The sequence below is a fragment of the Vollenhovia emeryi genome, unplaced genomic scaffold (genome assembly GCF_000949405.1).
Source record: "Vollenhovia emeryi isolate VEMERY1.0 unplaced genomic scaffold, V.emery_V1.0 DF939177.1, whole genome shotgun sequence".
Taxonomy (NCBI): Eukaryota; Metazoa; Arthropoda; class Insecta; order Hymenoptera; family Formicidae; genus Vollenhovia; species Vollenhovia emeryi.
Window position 1 is genome coordinate 1,025,663 of NW_011967189.1, and position 15,936 is coordinate 1,041,598.

Here is a 15,936-nt window from a genome sequence, read left to right on the forward strand (position 1 = left end):
TAGCAAGGAGATACATGCACATACGTGGCACGTATTGTATCTTAAAAAGTTCTTTGACAAATTGTATTCGCGAAAAGAGGAGTTAAACTTCAAAATTCCGACACAAACCAGGAAGACAGATCTGATCTTTCTCTTCTCTAATAACGTAAAGTATCAAAGTCACCGCAAATCGAGAGACTTTATGTGAGATTTTAATTCCAATCAAAAGTTTCGTATAACGCGCGAATGGGAAATTTTAAACGGAGCAGAATAAGATGAACTTTCACTCTAATTTCATGGAAAATTCACATTACGATCAAAATCATTTGTAATTCATCGAAATAATAAAATCGCCCAACGAACCACAGAAAAACAGTGAACTCGTTACGGTGTATTGGCGCTGCTATCAAACGTGAATGCTATTCGCCTGGAAATTCAATCAGTTTAAACCAAATGGCGAGTAGGTTCCGGTGAATTCAAGTTAATGAAACGTTCCGACACTATTGGAAAATTTAATAGAGTGCATACGACCTCCTAAGGCAATCTCACGACTAGCATTTGTTGTAAATGCATCTATTTTTCGCGCAACCCCGTGGATTCATTATCAAAGTCGATTGTGGTAGTTGCCCGTTACAATCCCGATAATTGCCGATCGATTGTTCCAATTTCATTGGTTTCGCGGGCTACCATAAACGTGACACCTCGCATATTCTCGCCATCGTGCGTGTCCCATAACTCCCTTGAAATTTATATTTAATACAAAGCTCAATATCGCAATTACGCTGTATCGTAGACGATCGAGCCTTTCTATATTGAGACCTTATTAAAAATTTAAAAAAACATTTTTTTAATTAAGAAATACACGAGAAAGAATTTAGAAAAGAATTCTAGATAATCAGAATGTCACAAGGAGACCACGCGAAAGTACAGATTTTACTATCGTGTTTGCCATTACATTTGTCAGCGGGAAAAGTAAGTATTTTTCTTCAATATAAGATCATCTGTGAAAGCAACATTTTAACGAAACCTTTTTCCGCGTTGCCATTTCAGACGTACGTACGAAAGGACTGACATCCCACAAAAAAAAAGAATCTACACCTCAAAGTCCATGGAGTTTCGGGGCAGAAAATTGCGGAGAATGGGAACTGCGGGAAATTCTGAGATAGAGATGGAAGCGCGCGGGGCGAGTAGCCGGCGTTTATCGGCCAGGTGTTGACTCCGCGTCTCTCGAAAACGATGGAGAAAGCTTCGGACCCGCTCTAACGAATGCGGACTATGATACATTATTTAACCAGATGATGAATAGCGGCGAACACTGAAGACGGAAAACACACTTTCAGCCGTGATGGAGACTCCCGTCGATCAAGCCGCGAACGCAACTGTGGAAAATCCAGTCTTCATCGATGTACCAATCATCTTGAGAGCTATCGTGCTCTGTCTCCTTATACTCATCACTATCGTAGGTGAGTCTATTATTCTCTCTTCCGTTCGCACGATATTTACTTTACGAAAAGAAACTCGTCATTCCTAACCATAAATATTTTGATTGGTACAAAATTTTTGCAATTCGATTTTAACAATTACAAAATTAGCGAAAAGAAATTTGCCATTCGTTTGCTCTTTGCGACCGCACTAGTTGAACTTGCCTCAACTTTTAGTGTTAGAAATTTGCGCGATTATACAGCTGTTACATTATTGTTAAGAGACCAACATATACTGTATATTCGTAAAAAAGGTAAAAATACTTTTCGGTACCAGTCAATATCTGTTATGAGAGTATCTTAACTTGTTATTCAAAAGCGATATAAATAAAAGGTCTATATCGCGCGGTACGTACAAATGTATTCATATCCATTCATATGCTTACGTGTTGAATATTGAAATGCGAGTCGATATGTTCAAATTGGTGGGAAGCGCTTATATTTCAAGAGTAATATATAGCCCCGCGCTTTTTCATGCTTTTAGAAAAAGTTTATGACACGCGTCAATTTGACGGCGAGACCCTTCAAGACCCTTTTCATATCCTGGAAACGAGCCTTAAAAAAATTTTATGGACACAATTTCTTGCGCGCGATACTCGCGACTGATTATCGCTGTACACGCTTGTAAATCATAGTGGAAAACGAGAACGAAAACCGTAATTGAATAAATAATACGCCGCGGGTTTTCCCATACCACGAATATACATTACGTTACGCGATATTTTAACTTTGCTTTTTTAATTCAATGAATATGCCGACTCACTCTTCCGGATAAAACACTCGCGTAATATGAGACAATATTTTTCGCAGAGTGCCCGCACGGATTGTATTATAAAACCACGCAATTTCTCTCTGTAATACGCGTTATTTATTTTCTGATAATGCGAGAGATTTCGGAATATTGTTAAACTAAAATATTCCGCGGAAATTACGCGACAATGAGAGGGAGGGAAGATAAGATGTGCAAAGTGTACCTCTTTTAACGTACAACCATTCATTTTTTCACCTCTTTTATATCTTATGTTTTATGTACTGGTCGTTTAAGCCGATCAAGCTGTCAGTGAGCCTCTTAACGTCGACTGCGAAATATCGACGGTCTAAATTTTAAGTTAGTTCGCGAGTTATTCGAAGCCAGACTTTGAGAATAACAACACTGGCGCGTTCAACGATTTAAATCGCTCGTTTTCAATTGGAATATTTGTCAAACATGTCTGCTGAGTATTATAAATATCATAAATTTGTTATAAAAAATTATGGTGTCATTTAAATTGTTTTTTTTTAAATAATTTGTTGGACGAGTTCAAAATTTATCTTCAATGCGGGGTCATCCACGTTGATGCGATCTAATCACGTTGCAATACAAATCTTAACTGTAGCTCCTTAATCTTTGTATCGGAAAAACTATTAGACGATAACACACGTATGTTTTAATCCCAGCTACTTAAAAATTAACGTTAAAAGTTAAGACACTTTTCAATTAATTATCAACGAGTGGAAGGGATTGACCCGGCCAAAGACATTTTGATGAATAGATAATTTTATCGGCGCCGCGAAATCTGTATGCGATGAATCGGCTCATTCAAGCTGAAATCTAAAAAAAAAGGGAGGGGAAAGATCCATGCCTTAATTCGAAGACGATTGGGTCGACGATTTATCTTTCGTTCTTATTCGAACGCTATCGGCGGTAATTAATGAAAATTGCCGACCCAAATTCGGCGGGTCGTTTCCTTTTGCATGCTAAACTTCCGGTCCAACAGTGTCCGCGACGCAATTGATCTCGCACCGCCTCGATTAATCGTTCTTCTTGCCGTAATTATATGCCGTCAGGCACCAAATAACTTCGTCCCCTCCAATCATCCAGCACCATCGATGGTTTCGCGAAGGCGACCGCCCGTTGGTCATAATCATCGCGGCGGGAACAATGGCAAAGATCGCTCGGAGGACTGACACATCTCCGGGGCGTGTAATATATCACCGGGCGCTGACGGTAATCACGATATCTAGTCGCATGCTTTGCGTGAATGGGGTTTTCCGCGGGGTAAGCGAGCTGACACTGCGTTTCGCGACTTGTATTTAGCTACAGCCCATTCCCGCCATCCTGGCTGTCCCCCTGCCCCTTGGATTCTGTACTCAACAATAGATAATTTTATAGAGAATAATGAAACGCGCTCTGATACTGAAATCTCTGATTTATCATTATCAACGCTAAAGACATTTTAATGTGAGCATAATGCGTGATAAATGACTCTCACCGGCTTCGGTCGATATTTGTCAAAGACATCGGCGGCAAGTATGATTAATATGTCTATAATCGTTACGTAAGATGTTTCATAATTGGCAGAAAGCCAATGAAACACGCGCGAAGGTATCTCTCGTGAAATAGGTTCTCAAGAAAAGAAAAAGCTCCACGCGACTTAGACTTGAGACCATAATTAATTTGTAGAATCTCTTTCCACGTTTCATTTACTTTGCAATTTAAGAGTTAGATACCTAACGGCGCATTGCACGCATTAGCAAGAATTATTTACTACTTAACGATCTTTGGTTAAGGTTCACCAGAATTTCTTGGATCATTGCTCTCTTGGACACCGCTAACGCTATGGATATTTTAATCTAGACACAGAATTCCGCGAGATAACAATAAATAGAGGGTTGTCTTCGGGGAGGTAGGCACTAAGACGCGCACATCAACTTTTCAGCGAGAGCTAGACCAGGATTCGAGCCTGGAATCTTCCGACTGCTCTTCCTCCTGATCTATCCAGGCCCACACCCGAAACTCTTCTCGCCTGCCTACTCTATTTTACTGAATAAAGTAGGAACAATTCTAGTCAGCGCGACTCCGGACGCGTGGTATCTCACTCAATGATTTGGTGGACCGTATGGCTGCACAGTGGCCACACAGGTTATCCGCGAAGTGAACGCGATACGAGCACGGCCTCCACAATAATAAATAGGAGTGTATCTTCGGGGATTCGTTATAATCAATTATTACCGTTCATTCGCGAGCTTTGATTTTGTATCGATGCCATTCGCCAGCTATTAAGTCTCGCGAAATAAATCTATGAACATCTCTCCGGCCTCCCTGCGGACCGTATATTTCTCGGAAGGGGATACAGATAAAAGTTGTCGGGAAACAGGTAAGTTTATCGCTCCGCTATAACGCCGTGGGGTGGGTGGGCGATGTAACCGAGGGGGATGCGAAAGAGATCCACCGGCGGCTGTTGGATACATCCACACACGTACGCGCCCCAAGCGACTTGACAAGGCTCGAAGCGCATTCCAATATTAGTATAGTTCACTGGCTAACTAACAGTTCATTGAACATGACGTCAGCTGCCGCTGATATGCCTGCTCTTTCTCTTTCTCTCTCCCCCCCGGTGTAAATTTTCTGAACGCTTGGCGAGGCACAAACCGTGAATATCGTTGCGCAAATGTGAATTAAATAATCCCCTTTTCCTCCCCCCCCTCCCCTTCCGTCACACAGTAATCACCGTAAATCGAGCGAAACTTCTCGAATGCGCGTTGCACCGACCGCATTCGTTCGTTCCTCTTCGGGGACGCAGACAACCGGAGCGCGTGATTTCGCACAAAGTTCCGCGTTCGTCATTAGTGTGCACGCGGAAGCAATTGACTACAAATGTGCGAAATCAGAAGTGACAGTTATTTGCGGAAAGACCTAATGATATCGGAAAACGATAGCGATACGTGTTCCGTTTCTTTTCCTATAATGTAATTTCCTATAATGTAAATTCAAGATTGATTGAAAAAGGCGGCGAAGAGAAAGGACTCGAGATGTGTCTACAATATAAATTTGTACAACGATAATTTTCACATGGAAAAGAAAGTAAAAACTGTTGAATGAACGTTGCACAATTTTGTACGCGAATGTGCTAATAATATTATTTGCAGTACGCATCGCGTGGAATTTAAGAGAACATTTATGGTAGCTTTTATTCGCGAAAGCCAAGGGTTTTTCTACATCATCGAGTCGGGAAAAATTCAGTTGGCGTAAATATGCACATCACGTCGCGGAGAAATCAAACGTTTAATTCAATTATATTTTGCCTCGATTGAATTACCGGCGTTAAAACTCTTTCTTTTTTACGAAAAAAAATAGACTTTATTAGAAGTACACGTTTGAGAAAAATATTTCTTGGCACACCCCACGTATACGGTGTTGACAGGCATCTCGTTCGTTCGTAAAAAAAAAAATAGCAAGCCGATAGGTTAGACCGCCGACGCGAACTGAATGTGTTACTACCTTGCCCTTCGATCCTATAAAGGTTAAACGATGCGATGCGAACACATAACGTACCCTGCATGAAGACGTAATCAGACATTTCCGATAGTTATCGTCTCGTGAGACCAGGGGCTGCATTTTCAATGAAGCTAGGGGAAAAAGCGTGCCCTAAGGCTGCAGAAAAAATATTACACAGAGTCGCTTCGGTCAATCGCGAATATAAAAATATTAATCATTTCCCATTCATTGGAGGGGGGGGGGGAGAGTAAGAGCAAACTGTTACATTTAATTTTAAGGCTGCCGGCGCAAGCGTCAAAAGCGAGTTTAATATGCAATTTATTTACGCGTCGCCGCTCTGCACGCGAAAATAAATGAGTTTCCGCGCGTATGACAACGGGCCGCGATTGATAAAGCGCACTTGTAGCATTTGCCGTCTACTCCGGTTTTGGTTTGTTAATCAATAAACGATCATATAATACAATTCAACTCTGTCCTATGGTGCATCAACGAAAACAAGTTATATGACTACACAGTTATTGGATAACGAACCATAACCGCAGTTTTCGGCACGTTTTACAGGTCCCACTTTACATCGATCGCGCGCGTGGTCGTGTGAGAAATTCGTTTATCTCCGCGCGAACAACGGGAATAAATTACACATTGTTTCCGCTTTGACGTGATAATTTTAAACAGCTAACATAGATATTAAATTATGCCTGTAAAGATATTACGAGGGATACGCGTACGGTGCGGAGGATAAATTTAGGTGTGAGATAATGCTAGATCGAACGTAATCCAAATCGCGTTAAGTGTCGCGTTTTTTAATTGTCTACGTACGAGCTTTTAGTTTGTACCGAAATTTATCATCGAAATAACCCCTTTCGCCCTGCAAGGAATCAAAAATCTAAAAGTGATCTTACCGCCTCGAAATCGTCTATTCCCATGTGTAATTATCTTTCCCATTTGCCACACTCCCGAAAGCTTTTATTATCCGCGAGGAGAGAGCATCAGCTACTGTAATTTTTTGTCCTCTTAACAAGCTCGTTTGCATAAATCTGATGAATTTTTCGTATCATCTCTCTGCGCGCAATTTGAACGACGCGAAATATGCATTTCGACTAGCGAAGCGCTATTCGGCTTTCGGAAAAAAGGATTAATGTTTTCGACGCTTAATACCCCTTTTCATTCGGCAGATCTTTTCGTCGCCCGAAAAAGCTGCATCGATCTAAACCGCGTTATTGCACGCCGAGTTTTGCGCAATTCCCAAAAGTGCGCTCGCAACAGTGCACGGGGAGCATCCCGCGGATGAAAATGATCGCCGTCATAACGCAATGATGGCCCGCGATAACAAGCGAATGTTCTCTTTTTTTCAATCCATTTGAGAATTAAAATCGGTTTATACATTTAACACGCTGACGCTTTACACGTCACTTTGAATCTCACAGTGTACTCGCAAACAAAATAAATTTCAACGACAGCAATAATTATAACCTTTATAGCATTATCCCTCTCTCTCCCTTACAATGTCGGATAAATTTAATATTTTAAAGTCTAAATAATAAAAGAATTTTCATTTCAAGATTGTCAAGAAATACAAAGTATAATTAGATATCTGCATAACAAAGTCTGTGTAATAAGAATACCTGCATAAAATTAAGCTTTAATTACAAGATATAAAAGTCGAAAGAGAGAGAATACAGCATTTGCTACAACACTAAGCGAATTATCAAAATCCGTACGGTAATATAATGAGAAAATGATTTTTTTTTAAATCAAACATATATAATGTATCAAAATGTATTATATTTGTGAATTAACAAATATTTGTTTGATGGCCATTAACCGCAATATTTAATTGAATCAATAAATATTTTTCAACTCGACACTTTTTTTTCTCAGTAACAAATATAAAAGTACACATTTTATTCGTCGATCGATATCCTCACAATATGCGTACGGAAGCATTAAAATTCCTTTGCCGAGACGTCTTTGACAAAACGCTCGCTAAAGAACCGTGGCGTCAAGCCGGGCTTAGCACGGCAGATTAAAAACTGCAGGCTGTGAGTTATTTCTTGACAAACAAGTCGCGCAGCGCGCGTGTCTACTCACAGCCCTTCCCAGCTTATCCGTATAAAGCTTCGGACGGGAGTTTCTCTCTCTTTTTTTTCAGCGCTGCAAATACGCTCTTTAATGGAGTGCGAGAACGAGAGCGTTTAAGTCCGCTGAAACGCCCCCTCGGTCCCTCCTCCTTCGCGGGAGTTAATTACGCCAAAGTAAAACGTCCCGGCGGCGTTTCTTTTATCTGTCGCGGTCGCGGCGCGGTTATACTTTTCCCGCGGAGACATCCCCGAACGTGCAGCTGCAGCTGCGGCTGCGGCCGAGTCGCGGTGCATTTAGTACGCGCGCGTCTCCTCGTCCCTTCTCGTCCGGCTCAACTCCGGCACGACCACCGTCGCAGCTAGTGTATTTGCGGACACGTAGTGTAATGCGAAACTAATGGACGCGAATAGGGAAGAAATTTGCTCGACATTTGTACAATTACGATCCTCTCTGTCGAACGCCCGTGTCGACTTACGGCGGCGGGTAAAGTGAAAGTACAAATTGCGTCGCCTCGATTGTTTCGAGAGGCTCAACTCTAATTTATGCGAAACCTATTGTCGTCACCCCCTCCCTGAGAATTAAGTTTAATTGGTATAACACATCTCGGCTGCGTTGCGTAGCCCTCGAAGACTCCAACTTACTTCCTGCTGTATAAAACTATTGCTTCCCAGCCAGGAATCCAACTAGACCGAGGAGAAATGTCCTTGTACCCACGCGGAGAGAATTTTCTCTTAAAATTTACCCTGAGAGATCGAGTAACTGTGGGACAACATGGCATTTTGAAGAACTTGACGAGAATGTCTCAGCCAAATAAAATTGTAGTAATATCAGGTCTAATAATTATGAAAATTATTGCAGAAATATATAACATTGCTAAATAAATTTATCGATTGACAAATGTTTACATTCGTAAGAATGCAACGTGCTACTTCTGCTATTCCCGCGGACAACGGCGATTTCTCTCCTATTCCGCGCGCGAAAAATCGGAATATTGGCCGCCCGCATGAAATGAGAGACATGAAGTACCACGATGCGCAAACCGGCGCGATGTAATATCCTCGCGAATGGTGCACGGTAGCTTGAGCTTCTATCCACTTCCCTTAAACACGCTTAAACCGGTGGTGGCCGGGCACGTTTACGTAATGCATGAATGTAACATCGCGGAATACATGAATTCCTCGGCTGCGGGGAAAACCGCGCGAATCTGAAAATTCTGATTACCGTCGGGTTTCGCGATCGCGCGAAAAAGTTTGATCAAGCCGGCGCGGTCGTGCCGAAAACGCGATTCCGCTCGTAATCTACTCAGACTTTTTTAAATCTCATTCGCGCCCCGCTATTTTCTTCCCCGTGGGGCTTTCAAGGACCGACGCTCGCAGGGCAAAGCGGAATCGCATTGAACGGCGATTTCGTTTCAGGCCCGGTGCCACCAACGTCGCTTGACTTTAAGCTTAGCTTAAATCCGTTCTTTGTCTCTTACCAACTGTTAAGCGACGTTTGGTGAAACCGGGCCTTGGGGCCACTTTAACCAACTCCGATTAACTCAATCAGCAGTGCCGCCAACATGAAGACTTGTTGCGTGTGTCGCTCTTAACTTAATCTTTTCGATGCATGGTATAATTATGATTTCACGTATTAAATTAAAATACCTAATGGCTCAAACTAATGCCCAAAAATACCTAGTAATGCTCAGTAATGCCGCAAATCTGTACACCACAATGCCCTCAGCGATTTACCCCTCGGTATACCCCTTTTGGTTACGGCACTAATACCCAGGATCCCTTGAGAAATACCACGTGATCGAGATCGAAAAGATCAAAGGACCGCCAGAGAGCCGGGCATACTAGTTGTATTATACTATGGTTTTACGAAGGACGCGCTTTCATTCCGCCTCTCTCCGTCGAATGAAGATTCGGGCGAAATTGGAAGATCACGCGACAGGTGTTCGAAAGTAAGAATTCCTTCTCGATAAGAAGAGACGATTCTCTCGCAAGGCTCGTTATTTATTTGTTTCCAATCTCGGCAAGTTCCTTACCTCTCGCCGGCTTCCTTCGACCGACCCCCTCGCATGCGCCGACGATCTCGCGGTGTCCCGGAAGCGCGAGAACTCGGCGCGAGGAGGCGAGGAACGACGGGCTCGACCGACTCGGACAATTTTCGCGCAAATGCGCGCACACACCATCGATCCGGTTACGGCGCGTCGCGTTGCACGCCCGTATAACACGTCTAGGAACGTGCGACTGATTTCGTCTATTCCGAGTTTGCTGAACTTGATTGCCGCTATTCAGGCATCGGGATTGATGGCGATCAGCCCCGAATTTGCCCTTTGCAGTGCCAATTACCGGGCGGCCATTATTAAAGAGTCGGAAGCGCGACAGGCGGCCGCGATCTCAATTTACTTAACGACTTCGCGATTCACGTCGCTCAACGACGTGCGCATTTCGCGCGAGTCACAGCACCGAGGAGTCCGCCGCTCGAATGCTCATTTCGAAGACGCGATCTCAAATGTCCTCCCTCCCTTTGCCCGCTTTCCGACTCTCCCCTTAGGCTTGGTTTTTCATTTTCTGCACGGAAAGAAAGATGTAGCTGCCGTAGCTACAAACTGCACGCGGCAACTAAATTTCAGTAGAATATGGACAGTTAATATTTAGTTCTGATAGCTAAATATTTTGCTACTGCGCGATCTTAAAGATGCGATCTTAAAAGAAAAAGTTCAGTAGTAAAATGTGGACAGCTAATATTTAGTTCTGATAGCTAAATATTTTGCTACTGTGCGATCTTAAAGGTGCGATCTTAAAAGTCCCCCCTTTCTTTGCCCGCTTTCCGGCTCTCCTCTTACGCCTGGTTTTTCATTTTCTGCACGGAAAGAAAGATGTAGCTGCACGGAAAGAAAAATGTAGTTGCCGTAGCTAAAAACTGCTTGCGGCAACTAAATTTCAGTTGTAAAATATGGACAGCTAATATTTAGTTGTGATAGCTAAATATTTTGCTACTTGCCTATTGTATTAGATGCGATAGCAAACCGTTTGCTGTTTAGAAATTTATAGTTATGGCAGCAAAATATTTCAAGCAAACCATGATTAGCTATGGTAGCGAAATTTTTCTTTTCAGTGTGAAAAGTGCACGCGGCGACTAAATTTCAGTAGTAAAATGTGGACTGATATTTAGTTCTAATAGCTAAATATTTTGCTACTGTGCGATCTTAAAGGTGCGATCTTAAAAGTCCCCCCTTTCTTTGCCCGCTTTCCGACTCTCCTCTCACGCCTGGTTTTTCATTTTCTGCGCGGAAAGAAAAATGTAGCTGAAAACTGCACGCGGCGACTAAATTTCAGTAGTAAAATTTGGACCCTAATATTCAGTTCTGATAACTGAATATTTCGCTACCGTGCCGATTGTATTAGGTACGACAGCAAACAGTTTGCTGCGCCTCAGAAATTTATATAGCAGCGAAGGCTCGTAGGAATTTTATTTGTCAATTGCGTCCGGCCGTGTTCGAAGCCGACGGAGAAAAATATCACTCGCGCAAAAGGGACACCGCGCGCGACGAGAGAAATTACGCAACAGAATCCAAGCGACAAGCGATATTCCTCCTGCGCCGAAAGCGATGGACGTGCGGGTTTCCGCTCTTTGAAAATTCGCGCGGAAAATTGCCGAGAAATCGTCGCGAAAAACGGGAGAAGCGTGAGAAATTGTCAATTGCGGCCGTCCCGATTGTGAATTTCCGAAACTTATCGAGCCGCGCATACGTTCGCGGTATCGGCACAAGGGGAATGATATGGTAATAGTCGGCGGATAATCACTCACCCGAACGCCGACGACCGCTCTCGCCTCTCTCGATTGATCCATTACGGCTGATTACGGCGATTCCCTCGACGCTCCTCGGCCGCTTCCTCGACGCGCGACGTACACTCACACTCGCGGGCAACGGTGCAAAACACGGTAAGTTACATAGCGCGCGCGCGCGCTACTTCGACGCGACAGAGAGCGATCGATATCGGATCGAGCGACGATGAAGATAGATTCACTCCCGAATCCGCGGCACTCGTCGCAGCCCGACGCGAAGATCCGGGACGGAACGCGCCAACATGGCGTCTCGCGAATGGCGCGAAAACGGGCGCGATCGCCGCTCGACTCGTCGCGACGGCGATCCCTCGACGCTTCCTCGGCGCGCGACGTCAACGGGCGGGCAGAAATGTCTCGACATTTCCATAATTATAGAATACGTTATAGAAACGTCCCGGCATTCCCGCCTGTCTGTGTGCACTGCCGTCCCCCCCCCCTCGCGGATAATGGCGCGAAACGCGGGAAAGAGCGGGAAAAAGCGCGCGCGCGCTACTTCGACACGACGGAGAGCGAACGATATCGGGTCGAGCGAGCGGAGCGACCAACGCTAGATCTCGCCCATTGTCGGCACGAACGCTAGACTCACTCATTGCACTCCCGAATTCGCGGCACTGTCGCGCCCGGCGCGAACAAGATTCGAGAAGGAACGCGCCAACATGGCGGCTATCGCGCGAACGACGCGAAGGAACGAGCGCGATCGCCGGCCCCGGGGCCGGTGCGTCGCGGCGGCGATCCCGCGACGCTCCTCGATCGTCCCGAAGTCCCGCGGCGTCCCTGAACGTCGAAAATGACACTCGCGGCGTTCGTCGCGCGAGCCCGCGAAACGGACAGGCGAACGGGGGCTGACGGGGCGCGAAGCGGCACGGCCGCCGGTCGGTCGCGAACCGAAAGACGCGTTCAATCGCGGTCCGGCGAGTCGATTGACTACGGCGTTACACTCCTCGCGGCTACGCTCGGCACATCCGACACTCGTTCGTACGCGAGACTCGCCCGAGACGGGCGAACGAACGCGAAAACGCGGGAGCGATCGCGGCCACGTCACGCACCGACGCCACCGACTCACTCGCGTGAATTTGCCGGCGAATGCCACGCGCCGGTCACGTGACGCGACTAACTTCGCGCGCCTACGCGACGCGACTGGCGGCAAGCTCGTATTCCGGCGGCGCGGCGTCACGCGTTTTTTCTAAACAACACAGAAGTAACCGACGTTCCTACGCAGGTAATAAACAATTCCGGGAATTTGTTTTTCACGTCGAAAAGTACGTATCGGTTATTCTCGAACGAGTCAGTCGCTCCAGGGTCGCGCTCCGCGCCGGACGTGTCGTTTCCCTCTCGGGACGGTCGCTGAAATTTGTACGTGTGAAAAATACATTTCTTTTATTCGCCGCTATACGAGTGCACGTTCAATCCGGCCCTGCGATCGGTCTTTCCTTTGAAAGCTTTCCAACAGATGAGTTATTGGAATCATTGTTGGGGGGGGGGGGGCCTTCGGTTTTCTTGCAGCGCGTAGTGTGAGCCGAAAGTACGACATGAAAGTTGAGATTTCCATACAAAGTACAGTACGTCAAGGCCCGGATTCACCGACGTTGTGTAAATTTAAGCTTAGCTTAATTCGTTCTTTGTCTCCTTTCAACTGTTACTTTAGAAGGAGACAGACGCGAATTAAACTAAGATTGTGTTAAACTAACAGTAAGTTGAATAATCTTATTTAAAATCTTTTCCAACATTATTATTACATCAAGCGTCATCCCCTCGATACGACGTTTTATTACAGTGATAATTCACCCTCGATATAAGTTTAGAATAAAATAACATGATAGAACATAATGAAAACAATACATTTGAAATATTTCTATTTTGCGCGTCCAAAGTGAACGTGTTATACAAACGTGGGAGTTTTTTTTAAAAAAGTATCCTATATTTCGTGCATTTGAATTTATATTGTAAATCCATCAGTAATCGAGTGATATTACACGATAAATGTTTAAAATTTGACAAGTCCGAGTGAATATATTTATCGAACTGTAAAACAGTGTAACTCTTTGTGTAAGTTCTTGTATTTTTTCGCCATAAAAAAATACATATTATTTTCACATAATAATTCCACATCCGACGCGAGCGAAATAATATCATTGCGCCTATGCGACTATTAAACACTCACGGCGATACACGTTTTTTGTTACAGGGAATCTGTTCGTGATAGCGGCTATCCTGTTAGAGCGAAACCTGCAGTCCGTAGCAAATTACTTAATTGTCAGTTTGGCTGTCGCGGATCTTATGGTCGCCTGCCTCGTTATGCCTCTCGGAGCTGTTTACGAGGTACGTAACTTATCACATTGTATTAAGACTGCGAGTTACTATCGTGCAATCAGTTGGCGGATGATATCGGGTGCCCGCAAGGGGTAAACCGCTGACCAAAATCATGTACACCAATGCCTACTAATGCCCGGTGGGCATTACTTTATTTTGCTAGCTTGTTTTAAATTGGCGTCGGGAAGAAGGCCAGTGCGAGCCAAACGCGGGTATTCGCGCGGAAATGTTCAGTGTGAAACTTTTTATTGAATTTGTAAATTAATCGTCAAACTGCCGAACCCAAAAAGCGAGTGGACATTACTTTATCTTATTAGGCAAAATGTTACCCTGGCTGGGATAATATTTCTCGCGTAATAATAAATTTTCTCTATTATAAAAACTGCCAGATATGGTCAAGAAAACACTGACGTCGTTTATCTTATCTTGTTTCATTTTATTTCGTCTTACTTTATCTTGATAAATGCCCCTGCAAGGCCTAATGTCCAATAAAACTAATGCCCAAAAAATGCTTAGTAATACGCAGTAATGTCCAGTAATACAGCAAATCTGTACATTACAATGTCCTCGGCGGTTTACCCCTCGATTGCTCGACAAGAAAACGCCCGCGATCGTAAAGTTTTTGCGTTTGGATACAACAAAATATGCAACTTGTCGCGACATCCGTCTGTTGGCGACGTCGATGCGAATTCGGTGCAGGAATGGTCTAACTCGAGAATTCCGTAATACGAAATCTGCACCCGACGCCTGTAAAATTACGGTAAAATTGTAATAAAATATTAAATTGAATTGTAACCTTTAGTACGAGTGAGCCGACAGCGTTACCTTCAACATTAGATTAAACAATTAGCTTCATCGTGAATGAAGTACGTTTTGGCACGTGTATCGAGGAGGACACGCGTGTGCATTAATTTTACCGCGTTTTATCGCGGCGTAAATTCGCGAAATAAAAATTTTGCGAGTTCTTTTAGTGTGGAACAGACAAGCTGCCAGCCATTCCCTTCGCACGTAGAAGTATCATTCTCTTTCCGCGCATTACACTTTCATTGTTAAACATTAACCTATGGTCCGTTGCAGCCATTCACAAGTTTATAACGTCCGTAAAAAAAACCGCGCGTATTCACCGCTCGTTTCTTCCGCGTTTCTTTACGACATCGTCCCTCGCTTGAGGGAAAAATCCGTGCGATAGAAGGCGGACGCGCGTATTTCCCGAAAATTCAGCACTTAAACGTTGAATTCTTTTAACAAACTTGGCAAGTTCGTTAATTGCATCTTACGTTCGCCGTGACGACGGCAAAATATCCTGAGAAAGCGCAATGCATCAGCTGCAGCAATTTGTTTTGGAGTTTCGCAAATTTTCCCGGAGAATTTCAGTAATGAAGAGAATTGCAGAAAATACGAATTACGGGGAAGAATTTAACAATAATTTATTAACACGCGAGACTTTGATTCGCGAAAATTACGGCAGAATTCGCAATCGACTACGTGCAGTAATTACGGCGGGATAATTTGCAGTAACGTTCACTTTGTCATAAATGACACGTCGCGTAATTAAATGCTTAATATTATGTATCGGGATTTCGAGGAGAATACACGTGGAATTTTAATGCGCGTATTTTATTAGAATTTTATCTCGATCGTGGCATTTGATAAATGCCACAATCTCCAAAGAGGACTTTAATGTCACGACCGCGATCTTTAAAAGCCGAGGCAGTTTCCTACGCCGAGATATCTTTTTCGGTGTGTGCCCGGCGCAAACGCGAACGACGGGTGAACGCTGTTACACATATACATATTCAACAATTAACGCGCGAGTATACAGAGATAACAAGCGATATAGCGTGTGTACATACGAATGATTAGCTTTCGATTCGAGCCCCGGGGGAAGTTTGCCGCGCGCCATCGCCGTGCATTTATACTTAATAAACGGCGGTAAGTAAGTAAGCAGAAACGGCAACATAATAGGAATAACATAAGCGTTAATTA

The 15,936-nt window shown here is 44.1% G+C and overlaps 1 protein-coding gene across 7 annotated transcripts in view; it reads left to right on the forward strand.

Moving 5' to 3' along the window:
• The window catches only part of LOC105563368 (5-hydroxytryptamine receptor 2A-like), a 122,132-nt gene that overhangs the window by 95,201 nt on the left and 10,995 nt on the right, over positions 1-15,936 (forward strand). For all 7 annotated transcript variants that reach the window (XM_012014915.1, XM_012014912.1, XM_012014913.1 and 4 more), the window contains 2 exons: positions 1,030-1,442; positions 13,826-13,959. In XM_012014915.1, the coding sequence (XP_011870305.1) occupies positions 1,325-1,442; positions 13,826-13,959 (252 nt within the window). In that variant the 5' untranslated portion in view covers positions 1,030-1,324. The remainder of the gene's footprint in view (positions 1-1,029; positions 1,443-13,825; positions 13,960-15,936) is intronic.